Below are 26845 nucleotides of genomic sequence, written 5' to 3' on the forward strand. Positions count from 1 at the left end.
CCTATGAGGAAAGGTTAATTTGGGCATGTGTAGGCTTGAAAATAAAAGACTGAGGGGAGACCTGATACCAGTGTTCAAATATGTTAATGGCTGTTATAAAGAAGATGTGAATTCCATGTCCACTTAAGGCAAGACAAGAAGTAATGGGCTTAATCTCCTGCAAGAGAGATTTAAGTTAGATATTATGAAACACTTTCTAATGATAAGGATAGTTAAGTAACGGAATAAGTAACCAAGGAGGTTGTGGAATACCCATTACTGGAAATGTTTAAGATCAGGTTAGACAAGAACCTGTCAGGTATGGTCTAGGCATACTTGGTCCTACCTCAGTCCAGAGGGATAGACTAGATGACCTCTGAAGGTCCCTCCACCAGCCAATGATTTTATGATTAATGTACAGCTAAAGATAACTAATTTTGTGGGTAGATTATGCAGATACAACTGTCAAGCAAGCAGTTTCATATATTTCCCTATTTAAAGTAGCATTAAGAGGAGCCCTTAATATTCACATTCTCAGAGGTGGTGGTGGAAACAAGGAAGAAGTGTCAAAAACCAAGCTTATGGAGTCAGAAAGTAAATTAACCTTTAACAGCTAGAGAAGAGTTACAGACACTGCATGTATTTTACATATAAAGTGAAGAGCATGGAAACTTTCCTGTTGGACTGCAGCAAGAATATGAAATGTAATGAAGATTAGCTTAATTTGCTGCAGGATACAGCAAGATACTCACTGTAATTTTGTAAGAACTTCATACTGGAACTTGTTACAGTGAGTTCAATTTGATTTTTTAATGTAATACAGTACATTTTTATAAACTGAACATCATCATTGCAGAGGAACATGCTAACTAAATGTTAGCAATTTATATTTTTATACATAATTTTACTCTACTGTAGCTACTGTATGCAGATCTCAATATTAGTACATAAAATATTCATTTTACTTATATGTGGAAATGAGGATGAACCTAGAAGAGGTTTGAATATCAGAATGTCATATCTGCTGCACCTGTTTTCCATTGTAATAATGAATTACACACTATAACCCAAAAAATAAACATTTAAATTGCAAAACTATAGTTTAAATTTACATTAATCATATTTTATGATCGGTTGTTGTACATCTATATTCAATGAAATTTGATCTAATCATGCTTATGGACATGTAACCAACAGCCCACAGCACTTTCAACACCAGTTTTTCATATTTTGTATAAAATGGACTTAAAGACATATCTTCCATAAATGTTTTCAGTGCAATTCTGTCAATGAAGAAAATATAAAGTTAAGTTTCACATTTTATTTTATAGGATAAAAAACTTGCATTTGCACTGCTGAAGTGTAAATAAGCTATTCAGGTTAGTTGTGCTAATGAAAATTTCAAAGTCAGTCACTTAAACCAACTTTAACTGCCCTTACAGGCAGCAGTTCCCCCGTATTCATGGGTATAACTGTAGAATAGCTGAATACTGTGTAAAACTTAAGTAGAGGCAGAATAATCTACTTTTTGAAAATAAAGTTTTCAATGAACAGAAATTTTAAATTGAAAAAGTCAAAAGAAAACAGTCAAATTTCTTATGATGTAGTCTTGAAATCAGTAAAACCATGTTTCAACACTATCATCCTCTCTCACATCCCTATGCTCTATGTGCTATCTTGCAATATAACTTAAGAACATATGCTTTGATGGGTTATATGAAAATGCTCCATTATTCAATGAGATAAAGATTTAATAAGTTAGAAACTGATCTTTTTCACATCAACTGCAAGGAATCAGAGGGAGAAGTGCACCTGAAATTATAAAAACGTGCTTGGCTAAGCATAAAATAACAACCTATACATTTTGGTTCAAAGACAGTTTGTAAAACTGCACACAGGATACTGCCTTACATATTTCATCTCCGTTCTTTGTAGATTACACCCAACAAACAAAAATTCAACAACTCTAAGGTAGCACTAAATAAAAGCGAGCTTCATTCAAATCTTGAATACCTGACTGCAAAGACCTACAGCTGGTCATTCAATGACAATTTAGCTCTTCATACCAAAAAAAATTTGGCTCACAAAAAATAAGTACAATAAAACTCTTGGTAGAAGCTGCTCTCATGAAGCATCCTACCATATACTACTGCTAGATACGAGTTTCCAAAAAAAATTACATCCCATTTTCAGCACATTTTTCATAAACATGCAACTCACTATAAAATACAAAACACTTGGCTCTCAAGAACAGCTTTATAAAGACACACTGCATCAATAAAATTTTTTTTCTTTGTGATTAACTTTACATTGTAATAAGAACTGTATTTTCATAATGTTTATATATCAGATTTCATATTATAATGTAGTAATAATTTGCTCTGTGTGAACATAATGTTCAGGAGGAAATATCTATACACATTAACATACTAGACTATTAAAAACTCATTCAGTTACAGAATTTTATTGATACAGTAGATTAATAAAAACTGATAGGGGAAGATAAAATGGATAGGGTATTCAGTACATTATTTAATAACACATTTTTAAAATTAAAATATTTTAAATCCTTTCTGAATTTTCAATGCCACTAGAAGTCCAGAAAAGCCTGGCATCAATACTGAGGTGTAAAGTGAATTAGACAACTTATTTCACAATTTGAATATGTTGTATTATTCTATCGGACATCGTTCACTGGTAAAAGAAAGTAATTTAGCACTTCGATGACAAGTAGGTGCTTAAAAGTAAACTCTAGATTAGATACACAAAGGAAACAAAGATCATTCCTTTTCTCCCCCCCAAACAAATAGTGGCAAAAGAAAATGGCACTATTTATTCAACTGATTTTTTTTCCCCACAGTTAAATGTCAAGGAGAGTACAAAGATGAACACTGACAGATATTGCTTGAGATCCATTCTAACAAACTTTTTTCTTTTTTTAAATCAACAGATCTAACAAACAGTTGGGCACTGTCAGTTTAAAGCCACTGATAAAAGCTATACAAGCACTTCAGAAGTCTGAAACATTAAAAAAGGGCTATTTACACGTTTCTTCTTTAGTTCATATGTCTACAAAGGCAGCGCACATTACACTTCACAAAAATCCACAGTTAATGATATCAACATGTGTGTGGCTAAAGCTTGTGACCTAGGGACTGCAAATGTAGGGGTAGTAAATGTAAAATAAGTTTTTGTCTTCAGCAACCCCATTTTGTGCACTAACAGCTTCATTCAGTCTCAAGCTTCAAATTATGAACATTCTTCAAAGCTTTCACCTTGGAATGTGGATAATTACATGCTTCCTCATCGCCTCTCTCTTTTGGAAGTTCTGCGACGTACCTGTTATTTGAAGAGAGAGTCAAGAGATTCATTTTATAAATTATTTTTTTAAATTTAATTTATTTATTTTAAAGAAAAGCTGCACATACATTATTTTGAAAAAGTTCATGTGTAAATGTATTCCATTATGGGAAAAATGTTGAGACTGACAATGAATTTACACAGTTCTTCATAAGCTATGAAATAATATATTTATAGGAGCTCCCTAGGCCGTCTCCTTCTAGTATTACCAAAAAAACACCCCTTTTTGGGAGATACCAGTTACCAAAAAACTGTAGATGGGCAATTCTTGGAATTGGCCCAAATAGTAAACTACTAGTTAAATAGTTTTTGGGGCAAGACTTGGCATTGTTTGGTTTTGATTCTTATAAACTGTGCTTTTCTGCAATTACATCTGTCCTATAGTATGGAGGCATTGTTTGCAGCTCCCCAGTTTACACAGATTTGCAGTTACATGAGAGATTAAATCCTGTGGTTAGATACAAAAATGCTAGTCTATCATTCCCAAATTTAAAACAAAAAACTTTCGTGCCTATCTTAAGAATCAGATAAAGACCGAATTTTCTGAAAATTAAAAGTAAATCTTCTAGTTTAAAGGAACTAAAAATACCTATTTAAAATTTAAACTTGGTATCACTTATGTTCCTTGGATCTGCCAAGCCTAAAATTCATAAAAGTAACAAGCCTTAAACTTGGCACAATTACAGATACTGGTAATATCTCAGAACTTAAATTATTGGAATTATCTGTCATAGAAGTTTCAATGTATGCTGTAGAAGCAAACTGAGAAAATATTACTAACCAGCAAGAAATACTATTTTCCACATCAACTTCTAAGGCCTGTAAGGACTCTTGCAGACTTTCTAAACTCAGCAGGCAGGTACTCAGGGATTGCTTAGCAGCTCTTTGACAAATGGGAACTAGAGGGGAAAAAACAGTTACCCATCTTTTTGTAACTGTTGTTCAAGATGTGTTGCTCAGGTCCATTCCATTGTAGGTGCACATACGCCCATATTCGCGGGCATCGGAGATTTTTGCCTTAGCAGTATCCATAGGGCCGGCAGTGCCACCCCCTTGAGTGCCATGCTCATGCGCTGGTGTATTGGGCGCTGTTGGCCGTATGCCTGCTCCGTTCCTTCTTGCCAACAACTCCAACAGAGAGGGACTGGAGGGCGGGTAATGGAATGGACATGAGCAACACCTCTCGAAGAACAAGTTACGAAAAGGTGGGTAATCGTTTTTTCTTCTTTGAGTGCTTGCTCATGCCAATTCCACTGTAGGTGACTCAAGCAGAATCTTTGGAGCGGGCTCTGAGTTCAGAGCTTCACAGATTGTAGCACACCTCTGCTAAAGCCAGCGTCGTCACGAGCTTGCTGGGTCAGTGCATAATGCGACACGAACATGTGGACGGAAGACCAGGTCGCGACCTGACAGATTTCTTGCACCAGCACCTGTACAGGGAATGCTGCCCATGATGTCTCTGACCTAGTCTAGTGAGCCATTACAATTACCAACGAGGGTATCTTAGCCAGCTCATAGCAGTAATGGATGCAGGCCGTGATCCTCTGGGCGGACACAGGGTGACCTTTCATCCTATCCACCACCGTGACAAAGAGTTGCATTGACTTAAGGAACAGTTTTGTTCTATGTAGTGTTGGGGATTTTCTAAACCCTACATACCACACCTTGCATCTCCCCAAAACTCTATCTCGCTGGCCCAAATTAAGTTAGCTTAGCATAAGTAATGGGCCTAGAATTCAACAGTTAGCTTAGCATAAGTAGACTGCCATATACCTAGTGGAAAATTTGCAATAGTATGGCATAATCAAAGAGGCCATAGAAAAGAGGAACCAACACCAACTGGTAATTATGTATCATGGCCTCATATAACATATAACAGTGTGATAGCAATGGAAAATTTAGGTCTTGTACAATGGAACCGCATGTAGGGGGGCATAAGGGGTAATTGGGAAACAGCTTATTGTACAAGACATCTAGACGCAGTTATATTAAGCAATTTAGTAAACAATAAGGTACGTAAGATAGGTTAACGCAAGAAAGGAAAATGGTGAAACCAGAAGCCCTAGGGAATAACAGGAAAAACCCTAGAAGGCGATAGGGTCCAAAGTGCGGCCCCAGAAGGACTCTGATAGGTCTGCTATAAAGAATATACCTAATAAGGATAATAAGATTTGTAATGTGTGATTACGCTTTGCGGTTTTTGCCTTTATAAGTGTGAAGCTGTGAAAATTTCCTAAGGCGGCTGAAACTCCCTGCTGGGGGGATCTGCCGACCTTCCTTGTATGCATACTCGAAATAAAGGAGCCATCAGGCTGTGTCTGACCCCAAAATTCTACAGTGTGGTCAATTTTTCCACAACAATTTGGGGGCTCGTCCGGGATCCACAGATGGCATCCCTGGATCAGAGGACCGCGGGCAGTTCCCTTCCAACCCCAGGGCCCATCTGAGAGGTAAGAGACCTTTTGAAATCTCTGCTGCTAGGGGCTTGGGAGAGGACTGGTCCGTAGGCTCTGGCTGGGGTAAGTCACAAGCTGGATCCAACCTCGGGACACGGTCAGACACACCTGAGGCCCTTGCTTAGGCCTTGGTAAGCTCGAGCTGGGGTTGGGAGGGAACAGGAATTAAGTAGTCGGGAGACGTGTAAATATTTAAGTTAGGCTGAGCTATAATCTCAGTCTCGTCGGGAGACGTAGTCGGGAGACGTAGTCGGGAGACGGTGTTTCGGAGTGCCGGCAGCCCCTCGGACCGCGCTCTTTGGGTCCGGAGAAAACTGATCGCCTATTAGAGCTGGGCGTTCGGCGTCCCGGAGCCACTAGGTTGGGAGGGACCAGGGGTAGTTTTCGCCCTGGCAGCTGTGCCAGGAAATGTGCCTGTGTGAGTGAGGCCGTGCGGCCTGTGTATGTGTATAAGGCCGAGCGGCCGGAGTGAGTTGGCTGTGGAAAGACGCCCCAGACCCTCTGCGAAGCAAATAGCTCGTGACCGGAGGTGTTCTGAAAGCAAGCTCCACAACCTGCTTGTAGAGAGAGTGAAAAGCTTCCCTGACTGGCAGGCTTTGGTAAGTGGCTAACCTGTCTGGGTGCTTGTGTGTTCCCTATCCTGTCGTCCCTACCCCTCCATATCCCCATGGCCCTGTGACCGCTCTTTGAGCACTGCCTTGTAAAAGGCCGCAGAGTCCCTTTTCGTCCCCCCCGGAGCCATAAGCTCCCTTCCTTCCTCGGAGAGGAGGGAAGCCCCAGGAAACCGTACCGTCAGCTCAAAAGCCGCTGCAGCACCGTTGGCTTGAAGGCTGGTGCCCAGGGCTGGAGAGGGACGTACGAGGACCACGGGTTGTCCAGTCAGCCCGCCCCCCTTGTCCATTCTCCTGCAGGTTCGCCAGAAGGAAAATGCCCGGGAACCTGCACCCTTGTGTTCCTGCCATGAAACAAGGGCAGCCCGAGTCGGGCCATTAGTGTAGAACTGTGGTGACCCCCGAGTTAGCATCCTGGTGTGAGTGGCTTGAGTAAAGTGTGCTGTGGCAAGAATGGGGGCCAAAGGATCAAAAATCCTGCCGGCCCCACCCAAAGGCACACCTGCTGCTTATATGTACGTACATTATGGATCGTCGACGTGTAAATATTTAGATAAGTGGAACTGGTATACTAGAGATAATCCCAAATTGCAATTTCCCTTGGAGGGTAGTTTTGATCTTGACAGGATGGTGCACCTTCGAGGGGCCCTCCTTGCCAACACAGTACCCCAGGGTCAGTTTGACGCATATTTTCTGTGGTACGATGAAATGGAGAAAAGACGTCAGGAGTCTAAGGTTAGGGGATTAAAAGATTCTCAGGAAAAGCTCCAGCAAAGACTTAATGAAGCCCAGAAAAAGCTGGAACTTATGAATGGCTCCAAGCAGCAAAAGATAAGTAGGAGCCAGCTCCCCTCCCTCTTCCCCGTCCGGGGGGAAAAACAGAAGAAGCCGGCAGGGACGGCTCCAAGTGCTCCGTCAGCCCCTTCTCAGGATCTGATTGACTTGTTTATAGAATGTAGGCAATGGCCTGTGGAAGCCCCCAACCAAGAGGAGGGGGGAGAGCAGGAGGATGGGGTCGAGGTCAGGCCACCTTCCTACTCATCAGCGAGTGCCGCCTCTTCTGGAGAGCAGGAGGAAGCTGGGTCCTCTCAAGTCACTCAATCCCCTTCTGAGTCAGCTAGCGCTAGTTCCAGCTCCTCAATGGGGTTGGAGTTTGCCCAGGGTTCCCCAGAAGCTCAGCAGCGCCTCGCCACGTTAACTAAGCAAGTCGAGGAAGCGCTCGTCCGAACGGCAGGCAACTGCAGTGGCTCGGACGACCCTGTTAGACGCCTTTCAGATGCCTTTGAGCAATTGAGGTCCCTTGTTAAATCTCCAACCTCGCCCCCAGCCTATAATACCCGATATCAGGCTCTGTTAAATAGGGGACGGGAACAGTTAGGAGATTTGGGAAAGGAATTGTTCGACCCCCACACAGGGAGATTATTGTTGCCCTTGAGGGAATTACCAGGGGGAGCCGATGGAAGGCTAGTAACGGTACACGCCCCCTGGTCCCCAGGGGATTTGTACAGCCTGATTGACAAGTTCCCTAAGATTCGTGAAGACCCAATAAAATTTCAGGAACAGTTGCGAATGGTCGTTCAGTGTTATAACCCCTCTTGGGCTGACATGGATCAGCTCTTACGAGCCATGTTGCCCAGAGAAACTCTGAACCGCCTTTATGATGTGGCACAGTGGCCAGATGAACACCGGACAGCCGACTTAACTGTACCGCAGCTTGTGGCAGCAAGGGAAAATTTGATTCGGGCAGTCCTGGAAGTCTGCCCCAAACGGACTGACTGGACCAAAATAAATTCCTGTAAACAGTTAAAGGGAGAGAACCCGGCTGATTACATGGAGCGCCTGAAACAGTCTTTTGAACGCTACTCTGGGATAGAGAGAGCGGAGCAGACTGCTCGTCAGGCCGTGGTAGCTGCCTTTGTGCAGGGGCTCCTACCAAAAATCGGTGAGCCCTTGAAGCTGGGACTAGTAGACTGGGAAGGCAAAGATACTGAAGGAATTCTGGCTGCTGCACAGCACTTCTATAGGCAGCTAGAAAAGAAAAAGGATGACAATGAGACCCAGTTGATGGCTCTACAATTAAAATCCCTTCAGGGCCCCAGGGGGCAAAAGGTTCAGGCTGGGCCCTACAACCCTAACCCTGAAGTGCCCGTGGCAAGTGGGGCCCCACGTCCTGGCCCAAATGCATGCTTTAGGTGTGGCCAAATGGGCCACTGGCGAGCCCAATGCCCTAACCCTCCCCAATGTGTGTATTGTAAGCAACTGGGCCACCACGTTAGGGAGTGTCCTACTCGCCCCCCGCGGGCTGTCCGGTACTTGCCCCGTCCGGATCAAGCATGTCCCCCTCAGGCATGCCCCCTCCCCCTTTCCGAACCCCAATCATTCCCCAATCCACCTCCCCAACTGATCAGCTATTAGGAAAGCCAGGAGGCTCGTAACATCATCTGCCCATTTCTCCCCATTGATCAGGAAGGCCCGACTGTTTCTTGTGTAATCAACGGTATTCCTACCGTATGCCTGATTGACACTGGGGCTTCACGCTCAACCTTAAGAGCGCAGGAATTTCCATCTGCACCTCTTACTTCTGAAGTTGTCTCGGCAGTAGGGGTGGGGAATGATCCCATTCCTCACCCCGTGACCTCCCCCTTGTCCGTCTCCATCGGACCACTGTCTGATCAACATGCATTCCTTCTCAGCCCTTGTTCTCCTGCTAACCTATTGGGAAAGGATTTGCTGTGTAAATTAAACTGTACAATATATTGCACCCCGGACGGGGTGTTTTTGGAGGTGCCCGATCCTGCTCAGAACGCAGTTTTGGCACTGTTGCAGGACGAGCAAGCCCCAGGAGGAGAGACCCAACCCGACCCTTCCTTGTTGCAACAGGAATTGTTGGCAGGGGTCCCTCCTGCATTGTGGGCAGAACATGCCAACCAGGTGGGGCGCATTGGCTCTGCCCAACCGGTTGAAATTCGTGTGAACCCAGCAAAGCCGCTTCCCAGGATTCGACAGTATCCGCTGTCAAAGCAGGCTGAGGAAGGCATACGCCCTGTAATTACTGCCCTGTTAGATCAGGGGGTTATTGTACCGACTATCAGTGAATGTAATTCCCCTATTTTGCCAGTAAAGAAACCTGGGAAAAATTCTTGGCGCTTTGTGCAGGATCTTAGAGCAATAAATGCAGTTGTTATCCCTAGTTTCCCAGTAGTCCCTAACCCTGCTACTATTCTCTCTTGCATCCCTGCGACAGCGCAGTATTTCTCTGTCATTGATCTGTGCTCCGCCTTTTTCTCTATCCCTATCCACCCGGAAAGCCAGTATTTGTTCGCTTTCACCTACCAGGGCTTCCAGTATACCTGGACAAGATTGCCACAGGGCTACACTGAATCTCCTACGATCTTTTCCCAGATATTAAAAAGGGATTTAGACGACATTGTGTTCCCCAAGAATTCGGTGTTGATCCAATATGTAGATGATTTACTGCTTGCTTCTGATACCTTGGAAGCCTCTCAGGCAGACACATTCGTTCTACTTCAGGCATTGGCCCAAAAGGGCCACAAGGTTTCCAAGACCAAATTGCAGCTCTGTTTGCCCGCGGTCCACTACCTGGGGCATGATATCTCAGCGGGCCGGCGCAGTTTATCCCCTTCTCGTGTGCAGGCAATCTTAAAAATTCCCAAGCCTGTCACAAAGAGGCAACTGCGGGGATTTTTGGGCATGACAGGCTATTGCCGCCAATGGATTTTGGGGTATGCCTCCTTGGCCCGACCCCTGCAGGACCTAACATTGAATAAAGTCCCTGACCCTGTTCCCTGGACAGAAGAGGCAATGGAGGCTTTCCAAAAATTAAAATGTGCTCTAGCAGAGGCTCCTGCCTTGGGGCTGGCTGACTATAAAAAGCCATTTACTCTATTCTGTCACGAGAAAGGAGGGTTTGCCCAGGGGGTACTCACACAGCTGCACGGAGATAAGCATAGGCCCGTTGCCTACTTTAGTTCCTCATTAGACCCTGTGGCTGCTGGCTTACCGCCATGTTTAAAATCGGTTGCGGCAGCGGCTAGTCTTGTGGAATCCTCCGCCACCTTGGTGTTGGGACATCCTTTAACCGTTGCCGTCCCACATGCAGTTACAGCCTTATTAACTAAAGGAAAAACCCAGCATTTTTCTAATTCACGTCTCACTAAGTATGAAATGCTGCTTCTAAATGCAGCGAATGTAACCTTGGCCAGATGCCCTGTCCTTAACCCAGCTTCCTTATTGCCTTCTGCAGTTGATGGTGAACCCCACGACTGTGTTTCTGTCACTAGTAGTCTTGTTGTTCCAAGACCGGATTTGCAAGATACCCCCCTTTCCAATCCTGATTTAATACTCTTCGTGGATGGTTCTTGCCTCCGGGACTCAAGGGGCCTGCTTGTAGCAGGCTATGCTGTCTGTGACTCACATGGGACGGTAGAGGCTTTTTCTCTCCCAGCCGTGGGCTCCGCTCAAGTGGCAGAGTTGGTGGCCCTTACACGGGCCTGCCTTCTAGCCACCGGGCGGTCTGTCACTATTTATACAGACTCTAGATATGCCTTTGGGGTTGTACATGACTATGGACAACTCTGGAAGTACAGAGGTTTCCTCACCTCCAGCGGTTCACCTATTTGCCATGGCCCTTATGTTGCTGCTCTTTTATCCGCGCTCCAAGCTCCTTCCTCGATTGCTGTAGTTAAGTGTCCAGCCCACCAAAAACCCTGTGATGATGTTACTAGAGGAAATGCCCTGGCGGATAATGCCGCCAGGCTGGCGGCCCTTTCTAGGCCTCCGGCTCCTACCACTCTCCTCCCCCTCTGCACTCCTAAACCCATTCCACTAGACGACCCTTTCCAGGATCTTGTAAGGTTACAGGAATCCGCCTCTGATAAGGAAAGGGTAGCCTGGAAACTATCAGGGTGTGTGCAGCACCCTGAGGACGCCTTGTGGTGTGACCCAGGTGGCCGCCCGGTTGCACCACAAGCCCTACTCCCTCATTTGGCCCGGTTGGCCCACGGGTTGGCCCACATAGGCAAGGGAGGTATGGTTGCTACGGTGGCCAAACAGTGGTATGCTCCACGTTTCTCAAGCGTAGCCAAGCAATACTGTGATTCCTGCCCGATCTGCTTGGCCCACAACGGGGGAAAACCAGTCCCCACCAAACTATCGGCCCACCCTGCCCCATGGGGGCCATTTGTGAACATACAGGTTGATTTTATCAGCCTGCCTAAATGTTGCTCTTACGAATATGTGTTGGTCTGCGTGTGTATGTACTCAGGATGGGTGGAAGCTTACCCGTGCGCAAAGGCCGATTCCATCACAGTAGCCAAGCGCCTCCTAAGAGACTTTATTCCCAGATTTGGCTTGCCTCTCTCTATTAACAGCGACCGAGGCACGCATTTTACCGGACAAATCATGCAGAATGTCTGTAAAGCCCTTCATATTGACCAGCGGTTCCATTGTGCGCACCACCCGCAGAGTGCAGGCGCTGTGGAACGCAAAAATGGGGAACTTAAGAACAAACTGGCAAAGTTGTGTGTTGAGACAGGTCTCAAGTGGCCTGATGCCTTACCCTTAGTTTTGATGCAGATGAGGAATACTCCTATGCGCAAACATGGCCTATCTCCACATGAGATCCTCATGGCTCGCCCAATGAGGATGCCTGTTTCCCCGCCCTTACACCCCAATCAGGTAGATTTACAGCTTACTGATGATACCGTGCTCGAATACTGCAGATCATTAATTCGCTCTGTCAGGTCTGTTCATTCACAGGTCCGCGAAGCCCTCCCTAAACCGGCGGACACTGCATGCCATCCGTTGCAACCAGGAGACTGGGTGTATACTAAGGTGCACCAACGCAAGTCCTCCCTTGAGCCTCGCTGGAAAGGCCCCTACCAGGTGTTGCTGACCACTCACGCAGCGGTAAAGTGCAAAGGGCTTGCCGGCTGGGTCCACGCTTCACAGTGTAAACGTTCTCCGGCTCCTGAGGACCGTACTAGCATGTCTGTAGTACCGGTTGTTCCTGAGATCCACGAGATTCCCGCTCCTGAGGTCCCTGTTCCTGAGGTTCCCGTGCCCCCGGATCCTGAGGGTCTTCCTCCCGTTGCTCCCCCAGCCGGGTCCAGATATAATCTCAGAAAAAGGACATTGAAGGACGCATAGGGAGCTAATCCCCCTTGCAAGATTCACCTGGACATGGCGGCTCCTAGAGCCATAAGGGAATCTGCTATGGTGCGGAGATGGCTCATGCCCTCCCTATGGTTTATTTGTGTTACTATGCTGCTCCTGTTGCTTTTAAACCTTCATGACTCTTTCATGTACTTTTGGGTTCCCGCGAAGGCAGATGCTCCCTCCATACCCACTTGCGATCTTCCTCTAAGTCCCCCAGCGCAAGAGTTAGAGCCCTCCCCCATTCCTTCAATTCGCAAACGAAGGTCTCCACCGGAAGGGGAAGGAGAAAAGGAGGGACAAAAGTCCCTGACTATTGAGGATGTTAAAAATTGGCCCTGGTGGAAAAGACGCTATATTGTACAATGGCAGGGAGGGAACTGCGGGGGATATTCGTGGCAATGTGGCACTGATTGGGTTTTGGGGTTCATCCCTCAAGCAGCAAAATGTGTGGAAGGCCAGGTCCCATCTCCCTGCGTTACCATTCCTGAACTGTTGCCTACCCCTCCTCCCACCTTTCCCCCTCCCGTTAACCATACGTCCCCCGATTATCCAATTTCCACAAGAGCCTCCCGTGCCCCTAGATCAGCCACCCCCCACACTTTCCGGTTGCTGACTGAACACTCAAATGTTCTGCAGTGGCCTCGGCCTTCCCTCTCTGGGGACTTATTTTCTTACTGTTCCGCCCGACTGTATTTTGCCCTTCGAGACCATCCCAGCCAGTTGTACCAACGAATTATTTCCTGGGAATCCATGGGCACTGTATTTATAGACCATGTTAATATCACCACTGCCCCTGATTCCGAACCCAAGGTGAAAACCTATTTTATGCACGGGTGGCAGGACAATGTGGATGCTATGTTGCTCCCCGGCTCATGCCATGCCAAGGACGAATCGGGTTCCCTCTGTTATCTGGTTACTCTAGCCTCTAAAGCTGCAGTACTTACCAGCCGACACTGCCCCTTCGCCCCTGACTTTACCTGCGAGCAAACCCTTCCCCCCACAGCGAACTTTACTTGTACCCTAATCCAGTATACCCCCACCCTGTCCGTTAATATGTCCACTGCCAAGAGGGATCTCCATGTACACGCCCATCAACTCTGGTATGAAACAAAGGGAAAGGGCGACATTACGGGATTCCGATGGACTATTTTAGATGCCACACTAGGGACAATTAGATTTTCCCTCCCACTGTCCCACTTTCAAATTGCCGCCACCTACCCCAACTGCTCTAAGGGAGCGGCCGTTAGGCTCATGCAACAGCGCTTCCTGATAGGGGGGCAACGGGCTAAGAGAGGGATCGCCGACACATTATGGAAGGGTGCAAATAGTGCGGCCTCGGCCTGGAGTGTTCTTAAGACCTCCCAACATGAGTCAAGGTTGGGACAGCTCGAACATGCGGCTGGCCTTATCTCCGCGGCACAGGTAACGGGACTTAAGGCGGGGATAGGGGAATTACATGTTATCTCCACCCTTAACGTCCTGACCCACGATCTCCTCTCCCAGATGGTGTACCACATTTCTGGGGCTGGGAAGGCATTGCAGTGGGACCTAGCTTGCTCGGAGGTTCAGGATTTTCTTAACACTCAGCTGGCAGATATCCGAGAGGACCTTAGGCACCAGGCGTGGCCCACTGCCCTTCGAAACACCTCGGGTGTTCCCCCAGAACTGTGGCCTTGGAGACATACATGGAGGTTTTCTGGTTGGGATTGCCAACGCTCTCAGTGCTCCTTTCAAGCCTATGGGCCTGTGGGCGGTATATGGGCTCCCACTTATCGGATCCTCCCAGGCCCTTGGGGGGGATGTTTGTGGGATTGGGTTATCCATCAGGACGTTTGGGAGATTAAGCCACCCCATGGCCCCAATAGATTCTTAGTTAGTGCTGCGGAGATAACCCCTGATATTTGGATAGGCCAGGGCTCGTTATGGACCCTGTGGCCTCTACAGCCCCCTCAGCTCCGGTGCATCCGTAAGTTAAAGCCCGGCGAAATCATCGTTCTCCATGAACATGTCTGCTGGGAAGGTTGGGGTAAGCTAGCAACCCTAAGTTCCAAAACTATTCTCGAGGCAAACAATAGTTGTGTCCTTGTTAATTCTACAACCTTACTGGACACTGTTTTCAATTTAACCACAGCCTTGGGATCCCAAGTGGTTTATTGGCCTGCAGATCGACGCTATCAGGTTTCTCTATCATTTTCAGTCCCCTTTGACTGGGCCGCCCTAGTGCTAGATCGGTTCCATTCCCTTGAGACCCTTTTGCCTGAAATTCGCAAACTTTCCCAGCTGAAGGACCAAGTAGACGTTTTGGAGACCACATATAACACCGAACTCCGAGCCTTCGAAACAGCCCATCGGGTTACAACCCTCTGTACAGGCTCGGATCTTCTTTGTATTATCTCCAGCGTCTTCCACCCCCCTCAGATGCATAATTTTCTTTTCTGGGGTCTCGTTGGGGGAGGTCTCCTGTTAGGCATTTGTGCCTGTTATTGTTGTTGCACCCGTTGCCGCACCCAGCCTGCAACCCCCACTGTCCTGACTTTCCCGCCACCACCCCCATACCCCGTGCCCCTTGCCCCACTGAGGGAATCTGTGTTAGAGCCTGAGTCTCCTGTTTACGACTCTGTTTACGACTCCCTGGAAATAACCTATTACAATGGGTATGAAACACCTCAGGAAGAACACCCCGAGGTCCACGGTCTGATGACCATTTTTATTGAAGGCGTAGATGGTTGATGCATAAAGCATCAAAAGGAGGGGGTTGTTGGGGATTTTCTAAACCCTACATACCACACCTTGCATCTCCCCAAAACTCTATCTCGCTGGCCCAAATTAAGTTAGCTTAGCATAAGTAATGGGCCTAGAATTCAACAGTTAGCTTAGCATAAGTAGACTGCCATATACCTAGTGGAAAATTTGCAATAGTATGGCATAATCAAAGAGGCCATAGAAAAGAGGAACCAACACCAACTGGTAATTATGTATCATGGCCTCATATAACATATAACAGTGTGATAGCAATGGAAAATTTAGGTCTTGTACAATGGAACCGCATGTAGGGGGGCATAAGGGGTAATTGGGAAACAGCTTATTGTACAAGACATCTAGACGCAGTTATATTAAGCAATTTAGTAAACAATAAGGTACGTAAGATAGGTTAACGCAAGAAAGGAAAATGGTGAAACCAGAAGCCCTAGGGAATAACAGGAAAAACCCTAGAAGGCGATAGGGTCCAAAGTGCGGCCCCAGAAGGACTCTGATAGGTCTGCTATAAAGAATATACCTAATAAGGATAATAAGATTTGTAATGTGTGATTACGCTTTGCGGTTTTTGCCTTTATAAGTGTGAAGCTGTGAAAATTTCCTAAGGCGGCTGAAACTCCCTGCTGGGGGGATCTGCCGACCTTCCTTGTATGCATACTCGAAATAAAGGAGCCATCAGGCTGTGTCTGACCCCAAAATTCTACAGTGTGGTCAATTTTTCCACAACAGTAGAAAGCCAGTGCCCACCTGACGTCCAGGGTGTGAAGCCTTCGTTCCTCATCTGATGCATGGGGCTTCGGGCAGTGGACAGGTAAAAATATATCCTGGCCAATATGAAACTGGGACACAACCTTGGGCAGGAAAGCCGGGTGAGGATGCAGCTTCACCTTGTTCTTGAAAAAAAACAAAAAACGCACATATAGGGCGGTTCCAAAGTGAGCACCCTGATCTCTGACACCCTATGGGCTGATGTTATAGCGACCAAAAAGGAGACCTTCCAGGACAGGAGGAGGAGAGATAAGGAAGCCACGGGTTTGAAGGGAGGACCCATGGGTCTGGAAAGCACACGGTTCAGGTCCCAGGGTGGAAACCAGCTCCTGGACACGTGGGTAGAGGCACTCCAGCCCTTTCAAGGAATGCACCATCATAGAATGGGCGAAGAGGGACCCGCCCTGGACCAGGGGGTGCAGTGCTGAGATGGCCACCAGGTGGACCTTGACAGAGGAAAAGTACAACCCTTGAAGTTTCAAATGCAACAAGTAATCCAGGATGTCCTACAGCAAAGGCTTGCTCGGCCCAGACACGCCTCTCTGAGGCCCAGCATTCAAACCTTTTCCACTTCACCAGGTAGGTTGCCCTGATAGAGGGTTTTCTGCTGCCGAGCAACACCTGCTGAACGCGGGCCGAACAAGCTCTTTCCTCCGCATTCAGCCACCAGGTTTGGATGCAGCAGGTTTCCGTGGTTCTGCGATGGCAGATCCGGTCGAAAGGGCAGCAGGAAGAGGGCTACTGTCGACAGGTACATCAGCATGCCGAACCAGTGCTGACGGGGCCACAAGGATGACTCTTGCTCTCTCCTGTTTGATCTTCACCAGGACCCTATGGATCAATAGCACTGGTGGAAAAGCATACATGAGCACCCCCCATCCACGGAATGAGGAAGGCGTCCAAGAGGGAGCCCTTGTCCAGATCTTGGAAGGAGCAGAACTGGTGGCACTTCCTGTTCATCCTGGACATGAACAAATCCACCTGGGGAGTTCCCCACTGTTGGAAAAAATCAACCTGACCATCTCCGGATGGAGGGACCACTCGTGGTGAGACGAGAAGGTCATGTTGAGATGATCTGGAAGGATGTTCCTGGAGCCAGGCAGATGGGCAGCAATCAGATGAATGGCATGCCACACACAGAAGCCCATAGGCTAAGCGCCTCCTGACAGAGGACTGAGGATCTGGCCCCTCCCTGCCTGTTGATGTAGTACATCGCAGCAGTATTGTCAGTCAGGACCCTGCATTACCTTGCCTTTCAGGTGGGGCAAGAATGCCTGGCAGGCCAGGCGAACTGCTCTGAGTTCCCTGACATTGACGTGGAGGGCCAGATCATCCTGCAGCCAGCGGCCCTAGGTGCTGAGTTCGCCCAGCTGGGGTCCCCAGCCCAGATCTGCGTCTGGATCCTGAAGCACTGACTTGGGGTCCAACCACCAACTGGGACGAAAGGATGTGGCTTGGTACTGTGACCACTCTGTCCAGAGAGTGTTTGTTGGGGATACAGACCAAGGCCAGCCGCACCTGCAGCAGACGCAGATGAAGTCGAGCATTGCTGACCACGTACGTACTTGCAGCCTTGTGCCCCACCAGATGCAGACAGATGTTGAGAGACATGTTGAGGAAACACAGGTCCAGGATGGATCAGAGGCCCCCTTTCGCTTTTGGGATTATGAAGTACTGGGAGTAGAATCCCTTTCCTTTCTTGTCCCGAGGAACCTCCTCCACAGAGTCCTCAGATACAGGACGTTCTCGACCTCCTGAACAAGGAGTTGATCATGAGAAGGGTCCCTGAAGAGGGACGGGGAAGTGGTGGGGGTGGGACGGAGGGCCGGCCAAAAATTGCAGGGTATAGCCCCGCGATGATATGTCCAGGACCCAGAGGTCTGACATAACCCGCAACCAGGCCAAGCGGTAGGGGAACAGGTGATTGAGGAAGGTAGTGGACCCAGGGAATTGGCTGGGGCATCGCTCTCAATCGTGCCATCAAAACAAGTGTTTCAGCCCTGCAGAATGCTTGGTCTGGCCGGCTTGCGCAGGCGAGCGGGAAGTAGAAGGGTGGCAATGACTAAAAGCAGTGCCCCATCCCTCCTAATTGCAGGTCTGGGGCAAGACCACCAGGACCTTGACGGCAGGGGCGTCCGGAATGGCTTATGTGCCAACTGAAGTGTGTGGATATCAACAAACGGAGGGTGTCCTTGGTGTCCTTCACCCTGTGCAGCCTCGCATCAATCTGCTTGGAAAATAGACCGTTCCCATCAAAGCGACCTGAAGCCAGGAGCTGTGCTTCATAACCGGCACAGATGCCGCCACCACCCCAGCTGCTGAGTTTGCCGCGACCCATGCCATCTGAAGAGCAGAGTGGGCCGCCAAGGTGCCCTCCTGCACCAGAGTAACAAACTCCTGGGCTCAGTCCTGTGGGAGGGAGTCCTTGAGTTTATGGAGAGAGTCCCATAAACTGAAGATATAGTGGTGCAGGAGGGCCTGGTGATTCACCACCTGAAATTGTAGACTTGCAGTGGAATAAATTTTTCTTCTGGACAAGTCAAATCTTTTTACCTCCTTATTTCATGGGGTGGAGTTGGTGTGCCCCTGCTTCTCTTTTTCATTGGCCGCAGAGACCACCAGCGAGCCAGGAGGAGTGAGGGTATATAGTTATTCAAAGCTTTTGGCCAGCACAAAGTACTTCTTCCTCAGTCTGCTTTGAGGTGGAAGGTGTATATACAGCACCTCTCCCCTGTACAGTGTGTCACTACGTACAGTATTTACAGGGTGTCTGCCTGATGCCTTTGGCAATTTTCAAGACCCCGTCGTGCACAGGTAGTGCAATACGGATGTGGTGAAGGCTGACAGTACGCTGAAAAGTGTCCTCTTCCTCAGCCATCTCCTCCACTTGCAGGCCCAAGTTGTCAGCCAGCCGTCAGAGCAAGGCCTGGTGGTCCTTGAAGTCGTCAGGAGGGCTGGCACTGGAGGGCCCACCGACTGCTTCGTCAGGGGACGACTAGGAGTACTGAACCCGTGGATGGGGGGCTTGTTCCTCCTCCTCCGCTGGGGAGGATGAGTTAGGTGTAGGTGCAGCCTCCTGAACCTCGGACACCAGGTGCATCTTCGGCCCCGGGCCCGGTGCCGATGATCACTGCTACACGGCTTTGACCGACGAGTAAGCCGAGGGGGACAACACTATGACTGGACTCACCCAGGTATTCCAACATGGCCACTGAGCAGGCCACTGTCCTGATGCCACCACTGGCTCGGATGCCCAGTCTCGCCACTGAGGTTGGGGCGGCGGGCTGAAATGCCCCTCAGTTCTGGAGGAACCACCCTCTGGAGACCACAGAAGGGCTGTCAAGGCCCGAGTTTGCCTTAAGACCACCGACACTGGAGACCGGTGTCCTGGGGATCGGTACCAACGGCACGGCGAGCAGGTGCAGTGCCGGGGAGATTGGAAGCAGGAGGGAGATCATTCCCACGGCGGTGGTGACCGGGAACAGCGTCAGGACGAGGACCTCTGGGACTGCGGCTGACTTCGATAATAGGGGGACTGGTGGCTTTCCCTTGGCGAATAACATCGCAACAGCAGCGACCACGACGTTGGAGACCGAAGAGAAGTTTGCGATGATCTAGACGATGGTACTGGTGTCCATCGGTGTGGAAGTGGACAGCGCGCCATTGTCTCAAGGAATCGGTAGTGCTCCACCGCTCCTTGGGGAACCTTATCGACTGGCTTGAGGAGCTTTAGTTGAGGCCTGCAGCACTGGTTGTGCTGTCAGCATGGGCAGAGGTTTGAGCTCCTTCAGCACCTGAGTTCATGAAGGTGTCGGTGCCGGGAGGAAAGTTGGCCCTGTACCACTCGCTGAAGTCAGAGGAGGACCTTTCCCCAGGCTAACGGCCTCAGCAGGAGATGGTCGACTGTGGGGCTCCAGTGTGGATGGGCAACTTGGGGCAGGCTCTTTGTTCACTGCCACCTTCTTCGTCGGCGAGCTGTGTTTTTTAGCTCTCTTCTTAGGGACCAGCGACGAAGAATGGTGCCGGGTGGGCAATGGTGCCGGTGGTGCACTTTGTGCTGATGTCAAGGTGCTAGTCAACTTATGGCAGGCGGATTCCATAAGGAGAGCCCTGAGCCTGATATCCCTCTCCTTCTGGGTGCAAGGACAAAAGTTCTTACAAATCTTGCACCTTTCTTTAATGTGTGCTTCCCCCAGGCACTTGAGGCAGCTGCCATCGGGGTTGCTAACAGGCATAGGTGCGTTACAGGAATTGTAGGGCTTAAAGCCAGGGCTGTGTGTGTGTGTGCGGGGGGCAGGGGAGGTGGAATTTGCCCCAGGCCCTGCTGGGGCCCCGTGAGCCCTGGCCCGGCGGCGGTCCGGGTCTTCGGCGGCATTTCGGTGGCAGGGGGCCCTTCAGTGCTGCCAAGACACGGACTGCCACCAGGTAAGTACAAGCACCGCAGCTCCCCCGCTTTGCCCCTGGCCCCCTGAATCCTCTGGGTGGCCTTGCTTAAAGCCCAGAGACTGGGACATGCCCCACTGGGGGTGAAGTCCCCACTGGAACCCAACTCTAACTACAACACTTAACAGGTACTTAACAGTAAAGATAACGATGTACAAGCCTAAAGACACAAAGTCCAAGATATGGAAAACCGCAAGTCCTTGATGAGCAAGGAAAGGCACTCCAACTGACCACCACAGGCAGTAAGAAAGAACTGAGAGTGCATAGGGCCAGCAGCGCTTGATATACCAGCGCATGAGTGCTACACTCAAGGGGGTGACACAGCCGGCCCTACAGATACCGCTAAGGTAAAAATCTCCGATGACTGCGCACGTGGGTGTGTGCACACCTACAATGAAATCAACATGAGCAAGCACTCAAAGAAGAACTTCTGTTCAATTTACTGAGCTCCTTAAAGTAGCTTATATGGTTTATACCATATAAATATAGCTATATTTTACCTACAAAGAACTTTACAATGGCTGGGCAGTTGACATGTTGAGACCACTGCCTATCATGTTGACCAGTAGCATCTTTGTTTCCTTATGCTCCTGCTATCTGTACCCACCTTATTCCTCTTGTCTTACATTTAGTTTGAAGCTCTTTGGGGCAGGGAGAATTTTTTTGTTATGACTTTTTACAGTGCCTAGCACAATGGGGCCATGACCCATAAGTGGGACTTCTATATGCTACCGCGGTACAGATACTAAATTATACTTTGAGTTCAACAGGCTAAGTAGACCCCAGAAACCAAATCTCTGAAGACTCAAACTCCTCAGGATCCAGGGGTTGTTGGCTGCATCTCTCTTTCAATCACTTCTTCCGACCTATGAGGTTCCCAATTCTGGAGATGAATGCAGTCAACCACGTACTCAAGGACATTCAGTAGCTCCCCAATACCCTGGAATTTAGGGTCATTCCAGGACTTCACTGAGCTTCTTAATATTTTCTTCTTCTACAAGCAAACTTCATTCTTACTGAGATGGTTAAGTACTTCAGCATTTTTTGCTTAAAAGCTTTAGCATTTAAAATGGTAAGTACATAAAACTAAGCCATAAGTGTTAAATTATCTTAGTTTAAAGTCTGTTTGCTTGGCACATCATAGTGAACGACACTTTCCTAACATGCAGACTTCCTCAGCTTCACAGGACAAGGAAAATGAAAGTTTTTCAGATGTAGTAGGGAAAGAGCTGCCAAATTCCTTTAAAGTTTAAAAGGCAACATAGAATGTAGGTGAGGAAGGAATGGGGCTTAAAAAAATAAAAGGAAATACACTGAGCCAGGGAGTGCCTCCTATCTCAATTTTTATTCTGGCCACTCATTGTCCACCTTTCATAATAAATTATACAGTCCTCAAAGAGCTTTATTCCAGCTCAAAAACTATCAACTCCTCTCTTTCCAGAACTCCGGAATTTAACTTGAAAAACCTCCCCATCTCCTACTGAATTTAGGAGCCAGGCACTACACAAAACTTGATGTCCCCAGTATACCTAATCTTAACTATTAAGGCTCATTTTTTTTCCTGGCAGAAAACTAGGAAATATGATTTAAAAATTGTTAATAGAGATAAGGATGCCTGAATAATATAATCCTTATGCAAATATACATGCTTTAGTGTTACCATTAAAAAAACCGAAGTTAAAAATGACTATAGCTAAATTACACAAATATTCTCACTCTTATATTTCAGACATTCAGCTAGTGACATTGATCATGAAAAGACCACCTTAAAACATCCTCTTACACAAAAGGCAAACAAGCACACCCACTTAAAAATATACATCACCAATATAGGTACATATTTGATATTTATGATGTAGAGGTTTATATTGAAGGAGTTCATACATACAGCTAATTGAAAAAAACAAGATTTCCACTGTATGGGAACTTCTGAATTTCAACATTTGTCTTCATCCCAAATCTGGATGTAAAGTCAAAATGTTGAAATTTATAGTGGAACAAAAAACATTGTGAATATGTTTATTCAGAAATGTCAAAATGTTTCATTTCAGGGCATTAATCTGCATATGCCCGAGCCACTGCAATACTTCATGGGAGTTATTGGTCAGATCACGTCCCCAATTTTCCCAGGGGCTAGGTTCCACAACTGAACCACATCCCCACAATCACAGGACTCCCAGGATGTCTGACAATCTTTCCTTCCCTTTGGCCTAGGTGCATCATAGGAATTCCATGACTGTGATGTATCACGGGAGATGCAGTTTGGCTGGGGTGTCCTGCCCATGGAGAAGAATGGAGGTAAGAAGCACATGAATTACAACCCCCATGAGGCATCACAGCAGCTCAGGCAAATGCTGAGATTAGTAAGGTCTTGAAACAAAATTTTTGGAAATTTACGGAAAATTGAAAGTGTCTGACAAAAATCAACAATTTTCCCATACAAAATTTCAATTCTGCAGAATTCCTATTTTTCACCAAAAAACACTCATGGAAAATTCTCACCAGCTCTACTTATAAATATATCTTGAGAGCTAAAGTATACACTATCAGAATCTGAAAAGTGAGTTTTTGCTCATCAACATTAGGAATAGAAGTACCACATAGATCTACAGAACACATTTCAAACATGTATCTTACACTGATCGTCGAAACTTCCCCTTCCTCCATTACTTCTTCTTGAGGAATGTCATCACTGATAGGAGAACTACCCTGAAATATATCCATCTCTTCACTAGATTCGTTTTCTTTGCTTGCTGCTTGTTTGGTGCGCACAGCACGGCTAAAATTAAAAATCGTAATAAATTAATTTTACAGCACATGGGTCTTTAAGCACACAAACTCTGCAATGGAAAAAAACTTCCAGCTAGCCTTTTAAACAGTTGTTCTTAATTTGCTTCCTGTAAAACTTATAGTATAAGTGCCCACCTACTTTTATCTGTAACCAGAGGGTAGAGATTCTATTAGGCTGAGTGATTTTGCAACCAAAATTACTCCAGGATAAAATATCAGGAGTACAAGATATTTATGAGGACAGACCATTAATATGTTTAGGACTACTTATGTTGAGCTTAAATTGGATATATTTTTCTTCCCAACACCTTAAGTCAAATTGCAGGCCAAGGGGTGTTTTTTTTTTTTTCATATCAATAACCTTTACGAAATGATAGCTATAGCTCAGTTATATTGTTGGGTTTCATGGTTCTCAGGTACATCATTGGTTTTGTGGTAAAATGAAAGACAAAAGCACCATCTCTCTCATGGGAGAACACTTTTCACAAAGCAATCACTCCATATCTGATCTTTCAATACTTGTCCTCAAGGGAAACCTGCACAACACCTTCAAAAGGTATGCTTAGGAACTTTGCTAGACACCAAAAAACATGGACTTAATCACTGGTTTTGTGGCTTATTACAACACTTTGTAATATACACCTCTACCCCGATATAACGCGATCCAATATAACACGAATTTGGATACAACGCGGTAAAGCAGTGCGCGCGCACGCTCCAGCGGATCAAAGCAAGTTCGATATAATGGGTTTCACCTATAATGCGGTAAGATTTTTTGGCTTCCGAGGACAGCGTTATATCGGGGTAGAGGTGTACTACATGGTCTGCTACCCTTAATTGCCCACTTCAAACCCTTTATGCATAACACTAACCCCCAATTGCCCACATCATTTCGAGTGGCCACCTCCAAAATGCATGAACCCTTCTGCTTAGCAATCTGATTTTTTCGTTCCTAAGTGAAGTACTTTGCACTTCTCTTTATTGAATTTCATATGAATTCTCCAATTTGTCCAAGTCACTAATCTTGCCCTCCAAAGTGCTTGCAACCCATCCCAGTTTGGGGTCATTCACACATGCATGCTCTCCACTCCATTATCCAAGTCATTTTTGAAAATACTGAATAGCATCAGACCTAGGACTCACCCCTGCAGGTCCTCACTAGATACATCCTCCCAGTTTGACAGTGAACCATAACTACTCTTTGAGTATGGTCATTCAACCAGTTGCTCACCCACCTTTAGTAATTTCATTTCCCTACATTTACTACATTTCCCTAGTTTGCTTATGAGACTGTCATGTGGGACTGTGTCAAAAACCTTACTAAAAATCAAGATATACCATGTTTACTGTTTCTCTCCTATCCAACAGGCCAGTAAGCCTGTCAAAAAAGGTTGGCTTGGCATAATTTGTTCCTGACAAATCCATACTGGCTATTCCTCATAACACTATTATTCTCTAGGTGATTATAAACTGATTGTTTAATTATTTATTCCAGTATCTTCCCAGGTATCGAAGTCAAGCTCACTGGTCTATAATTCCATGTATGCTTTCTTCCCCTTTTTAAAGATAGGTATTATGTTCGCTGCCTGCTAAACCCAGGGTTGTGAGTTCAATCCTTGAGGGGGCCATTTAGGGATCTGGGGAAAAACAAAAACAAAAAAAACAACCCATCAGGGACAGTACTTGGTTCTGCTAGTGAAGGCAGGGGACTGGACTCAATGACCTTTCAAGGTCCCTTCCAGTTCTATATCTCCATATATTTATTTATTTATATATTAACCTTTTTAGTGAAGACTGAAGCAAAACAGCCATTCTTGATGTCAGCCTTCTTGATGTCATCAGTTATTAGATCTCCTTCCCTGGCGAGTAGAGGACCTACACTTTCCTTAGTCTCTCTTGCTCCCAATGTATTTAAAGAACTTGTTCTTACTTCCTTTTATGTCCCATGCTCAAGCCTTTCTGATTTTGCCCCTACAATCTTGTGCTATTCTTTTGTACTCCTCTTTGGCAATTCATCTGTTTCCACTTTTTGTAGGATTCTTTTCTGATTTTCAGGTAATTATAGAGCTATTTATGTAGCCATATTGGCCTCTTACTATTCTTCCTATCTTTTCTTCACACTGGGATAGTTTGCAGTTATGCCTTTAACACTTTAACCTGAGAAACTGTGGAGTCTCGTGAACTACTTCATCCCTTAGATTTTCTTCCTATGGGACCTTATATTCCAGTTTGAGCCCCTCCTCCCCCCTCCCTTTTTTTTTTTAAAAAGGCCATTGTTTTTCTTCTGCAGCTCTTTCTTCTTTCTTTCCTTAGACTCATGAAATCTATCATTTCATGATCACTTTCACCCAAATTGCCTTCCTTCTTCAAATTCGCTACCAATTCCTCCGTTAGTCAGAATCAAGTCTAAAATGGCTGCCCTCCTGGTTATTTCCTCCATTTTCTGGAACAAAAAGTTGCCCCCAATACATCCCAAGAACTTACTAGAAATTTTGCATTTTGCCATACAACTTTTCCGACCAATGTCTGTGTAGTTAAAGACCCGCATTAATGAAAGGTCTTACATTTTGGCTATTTCTGTTATTTGTTCTAGAAATGCCTTATCCACCCCTCCTTGTACTGATTTGGTGGTCTACAGTAGATTTCACACCCATCTTTGATACCTTTTAATTTTACCAATCTCACCACCTTCTGGACCTCAGACAAGTATATACATTCTTGTTGTATGATGCAACATGCCATCCCTTAAAAACCTCTAACGAAGGAGATTCCACCACCTCCCTGAGCCACATATGATAATCTTCAGAACTTCAAGAGCTGGGCACACCTGCCAGTGCTCAGGACTGTTAGCCGAGGCTTGGGGCTACCCCGCAGGGCTGAAGTCTCAAGCCCCACCACCTTGCTGCATGGCAGAAGCCCTGCCAGTCTGGTAGGTGAAGAATGGTGTGTGTGTGTGGAGGGGGGGGGAGGGCATGGTGGGCTCTGCGCACCTCACTTTAACTGTTAAAGAGGCACATGTGGATTATGAGCCAGGGTTTGGCCATCCCTGCTCTATACTAATATACCAGTCATTAAACTTATCCCACCTAGTCTCTGTGATGCCAATTAAACAATAATTTAGCTTATGTACTAATATTTCCAGTTCTTCCTCTTTATTCACCATACTCCTGTCATATATATTGACTGAGCTTCAGATACCTACAGTTCTACAGGTAACTACGGAGAAGTGAGGCAAACCACGTGCCTAAGACCTTCAAGAATAGTAACTCTCTGTAGACTGTAGCACATCTTGTATAAAAAATATTAACCACTGAGATGGTCTCCAAGTGGATAAAGCCTGACCTTTCAATAGGAAGGCTAGACGAAAATTCAGAAGGTTACATTCAGAACTTACCCTTTTTTTTGCTGTGATGGTGGTGTTTTTGGTGGCCTTCCTCGTCTTTTCTGTGGTGTAGACTGTGTTGATTCAACTGCACTAGTTTCAGATGGTTCTACTCTGTTTTG

At 46.6% G+C, this 26845-nt stretch overlaps 1 protein-coding gene across 1 annotated transcript in view; it reads right to left on the bottom strand.

Moving 5' to 3' along the window:
* Nucleotides 1-2832: 2832 nt before the first annotated feature.
* PDS5B (PDS5 cohesin associated factor B) overlaps nucleotides 2833-26845 on the bottom strand; it is a 220802-nt gene continuing 196789 nt past the window's right edge. Inside the window, exons 32-34 of the mRNA XM_045016151.1 lie at nucleotides 26736-26837; nucleotides 23189-23330; nucleotides 2833-3318 (exon numbers count right to left, since the gene is read on the bottom strand). Coding sequence (XP_044872086.1) covers nucleotides 3283-3318; nucleotides 23189-23330; nucleotides 26736-26837 — 280 coding nt within the window. The 3' untranslated portion in view covers nucleotides 2833-3282. The remainder of the gene's footprint in view (nucleotides 3319-23188; nucleotides 23331-26735; nucleotides 26838-26845) is intronic.

The sequence above is a fragment of the Mauremys mutica genome, chromosome 1, assembly GCF_020497125.1.
Source record: "Mauremys mutica isolate MM-2020 ecotype Southern chromosome 1, ASM2049712v1, whole genome shotgun sequence".
Lineage (NCBI taxonomy): Eukaryota > Metazoa > Chordata > Testudines > Geoemydidae > Mauremys > Mauremys mutica.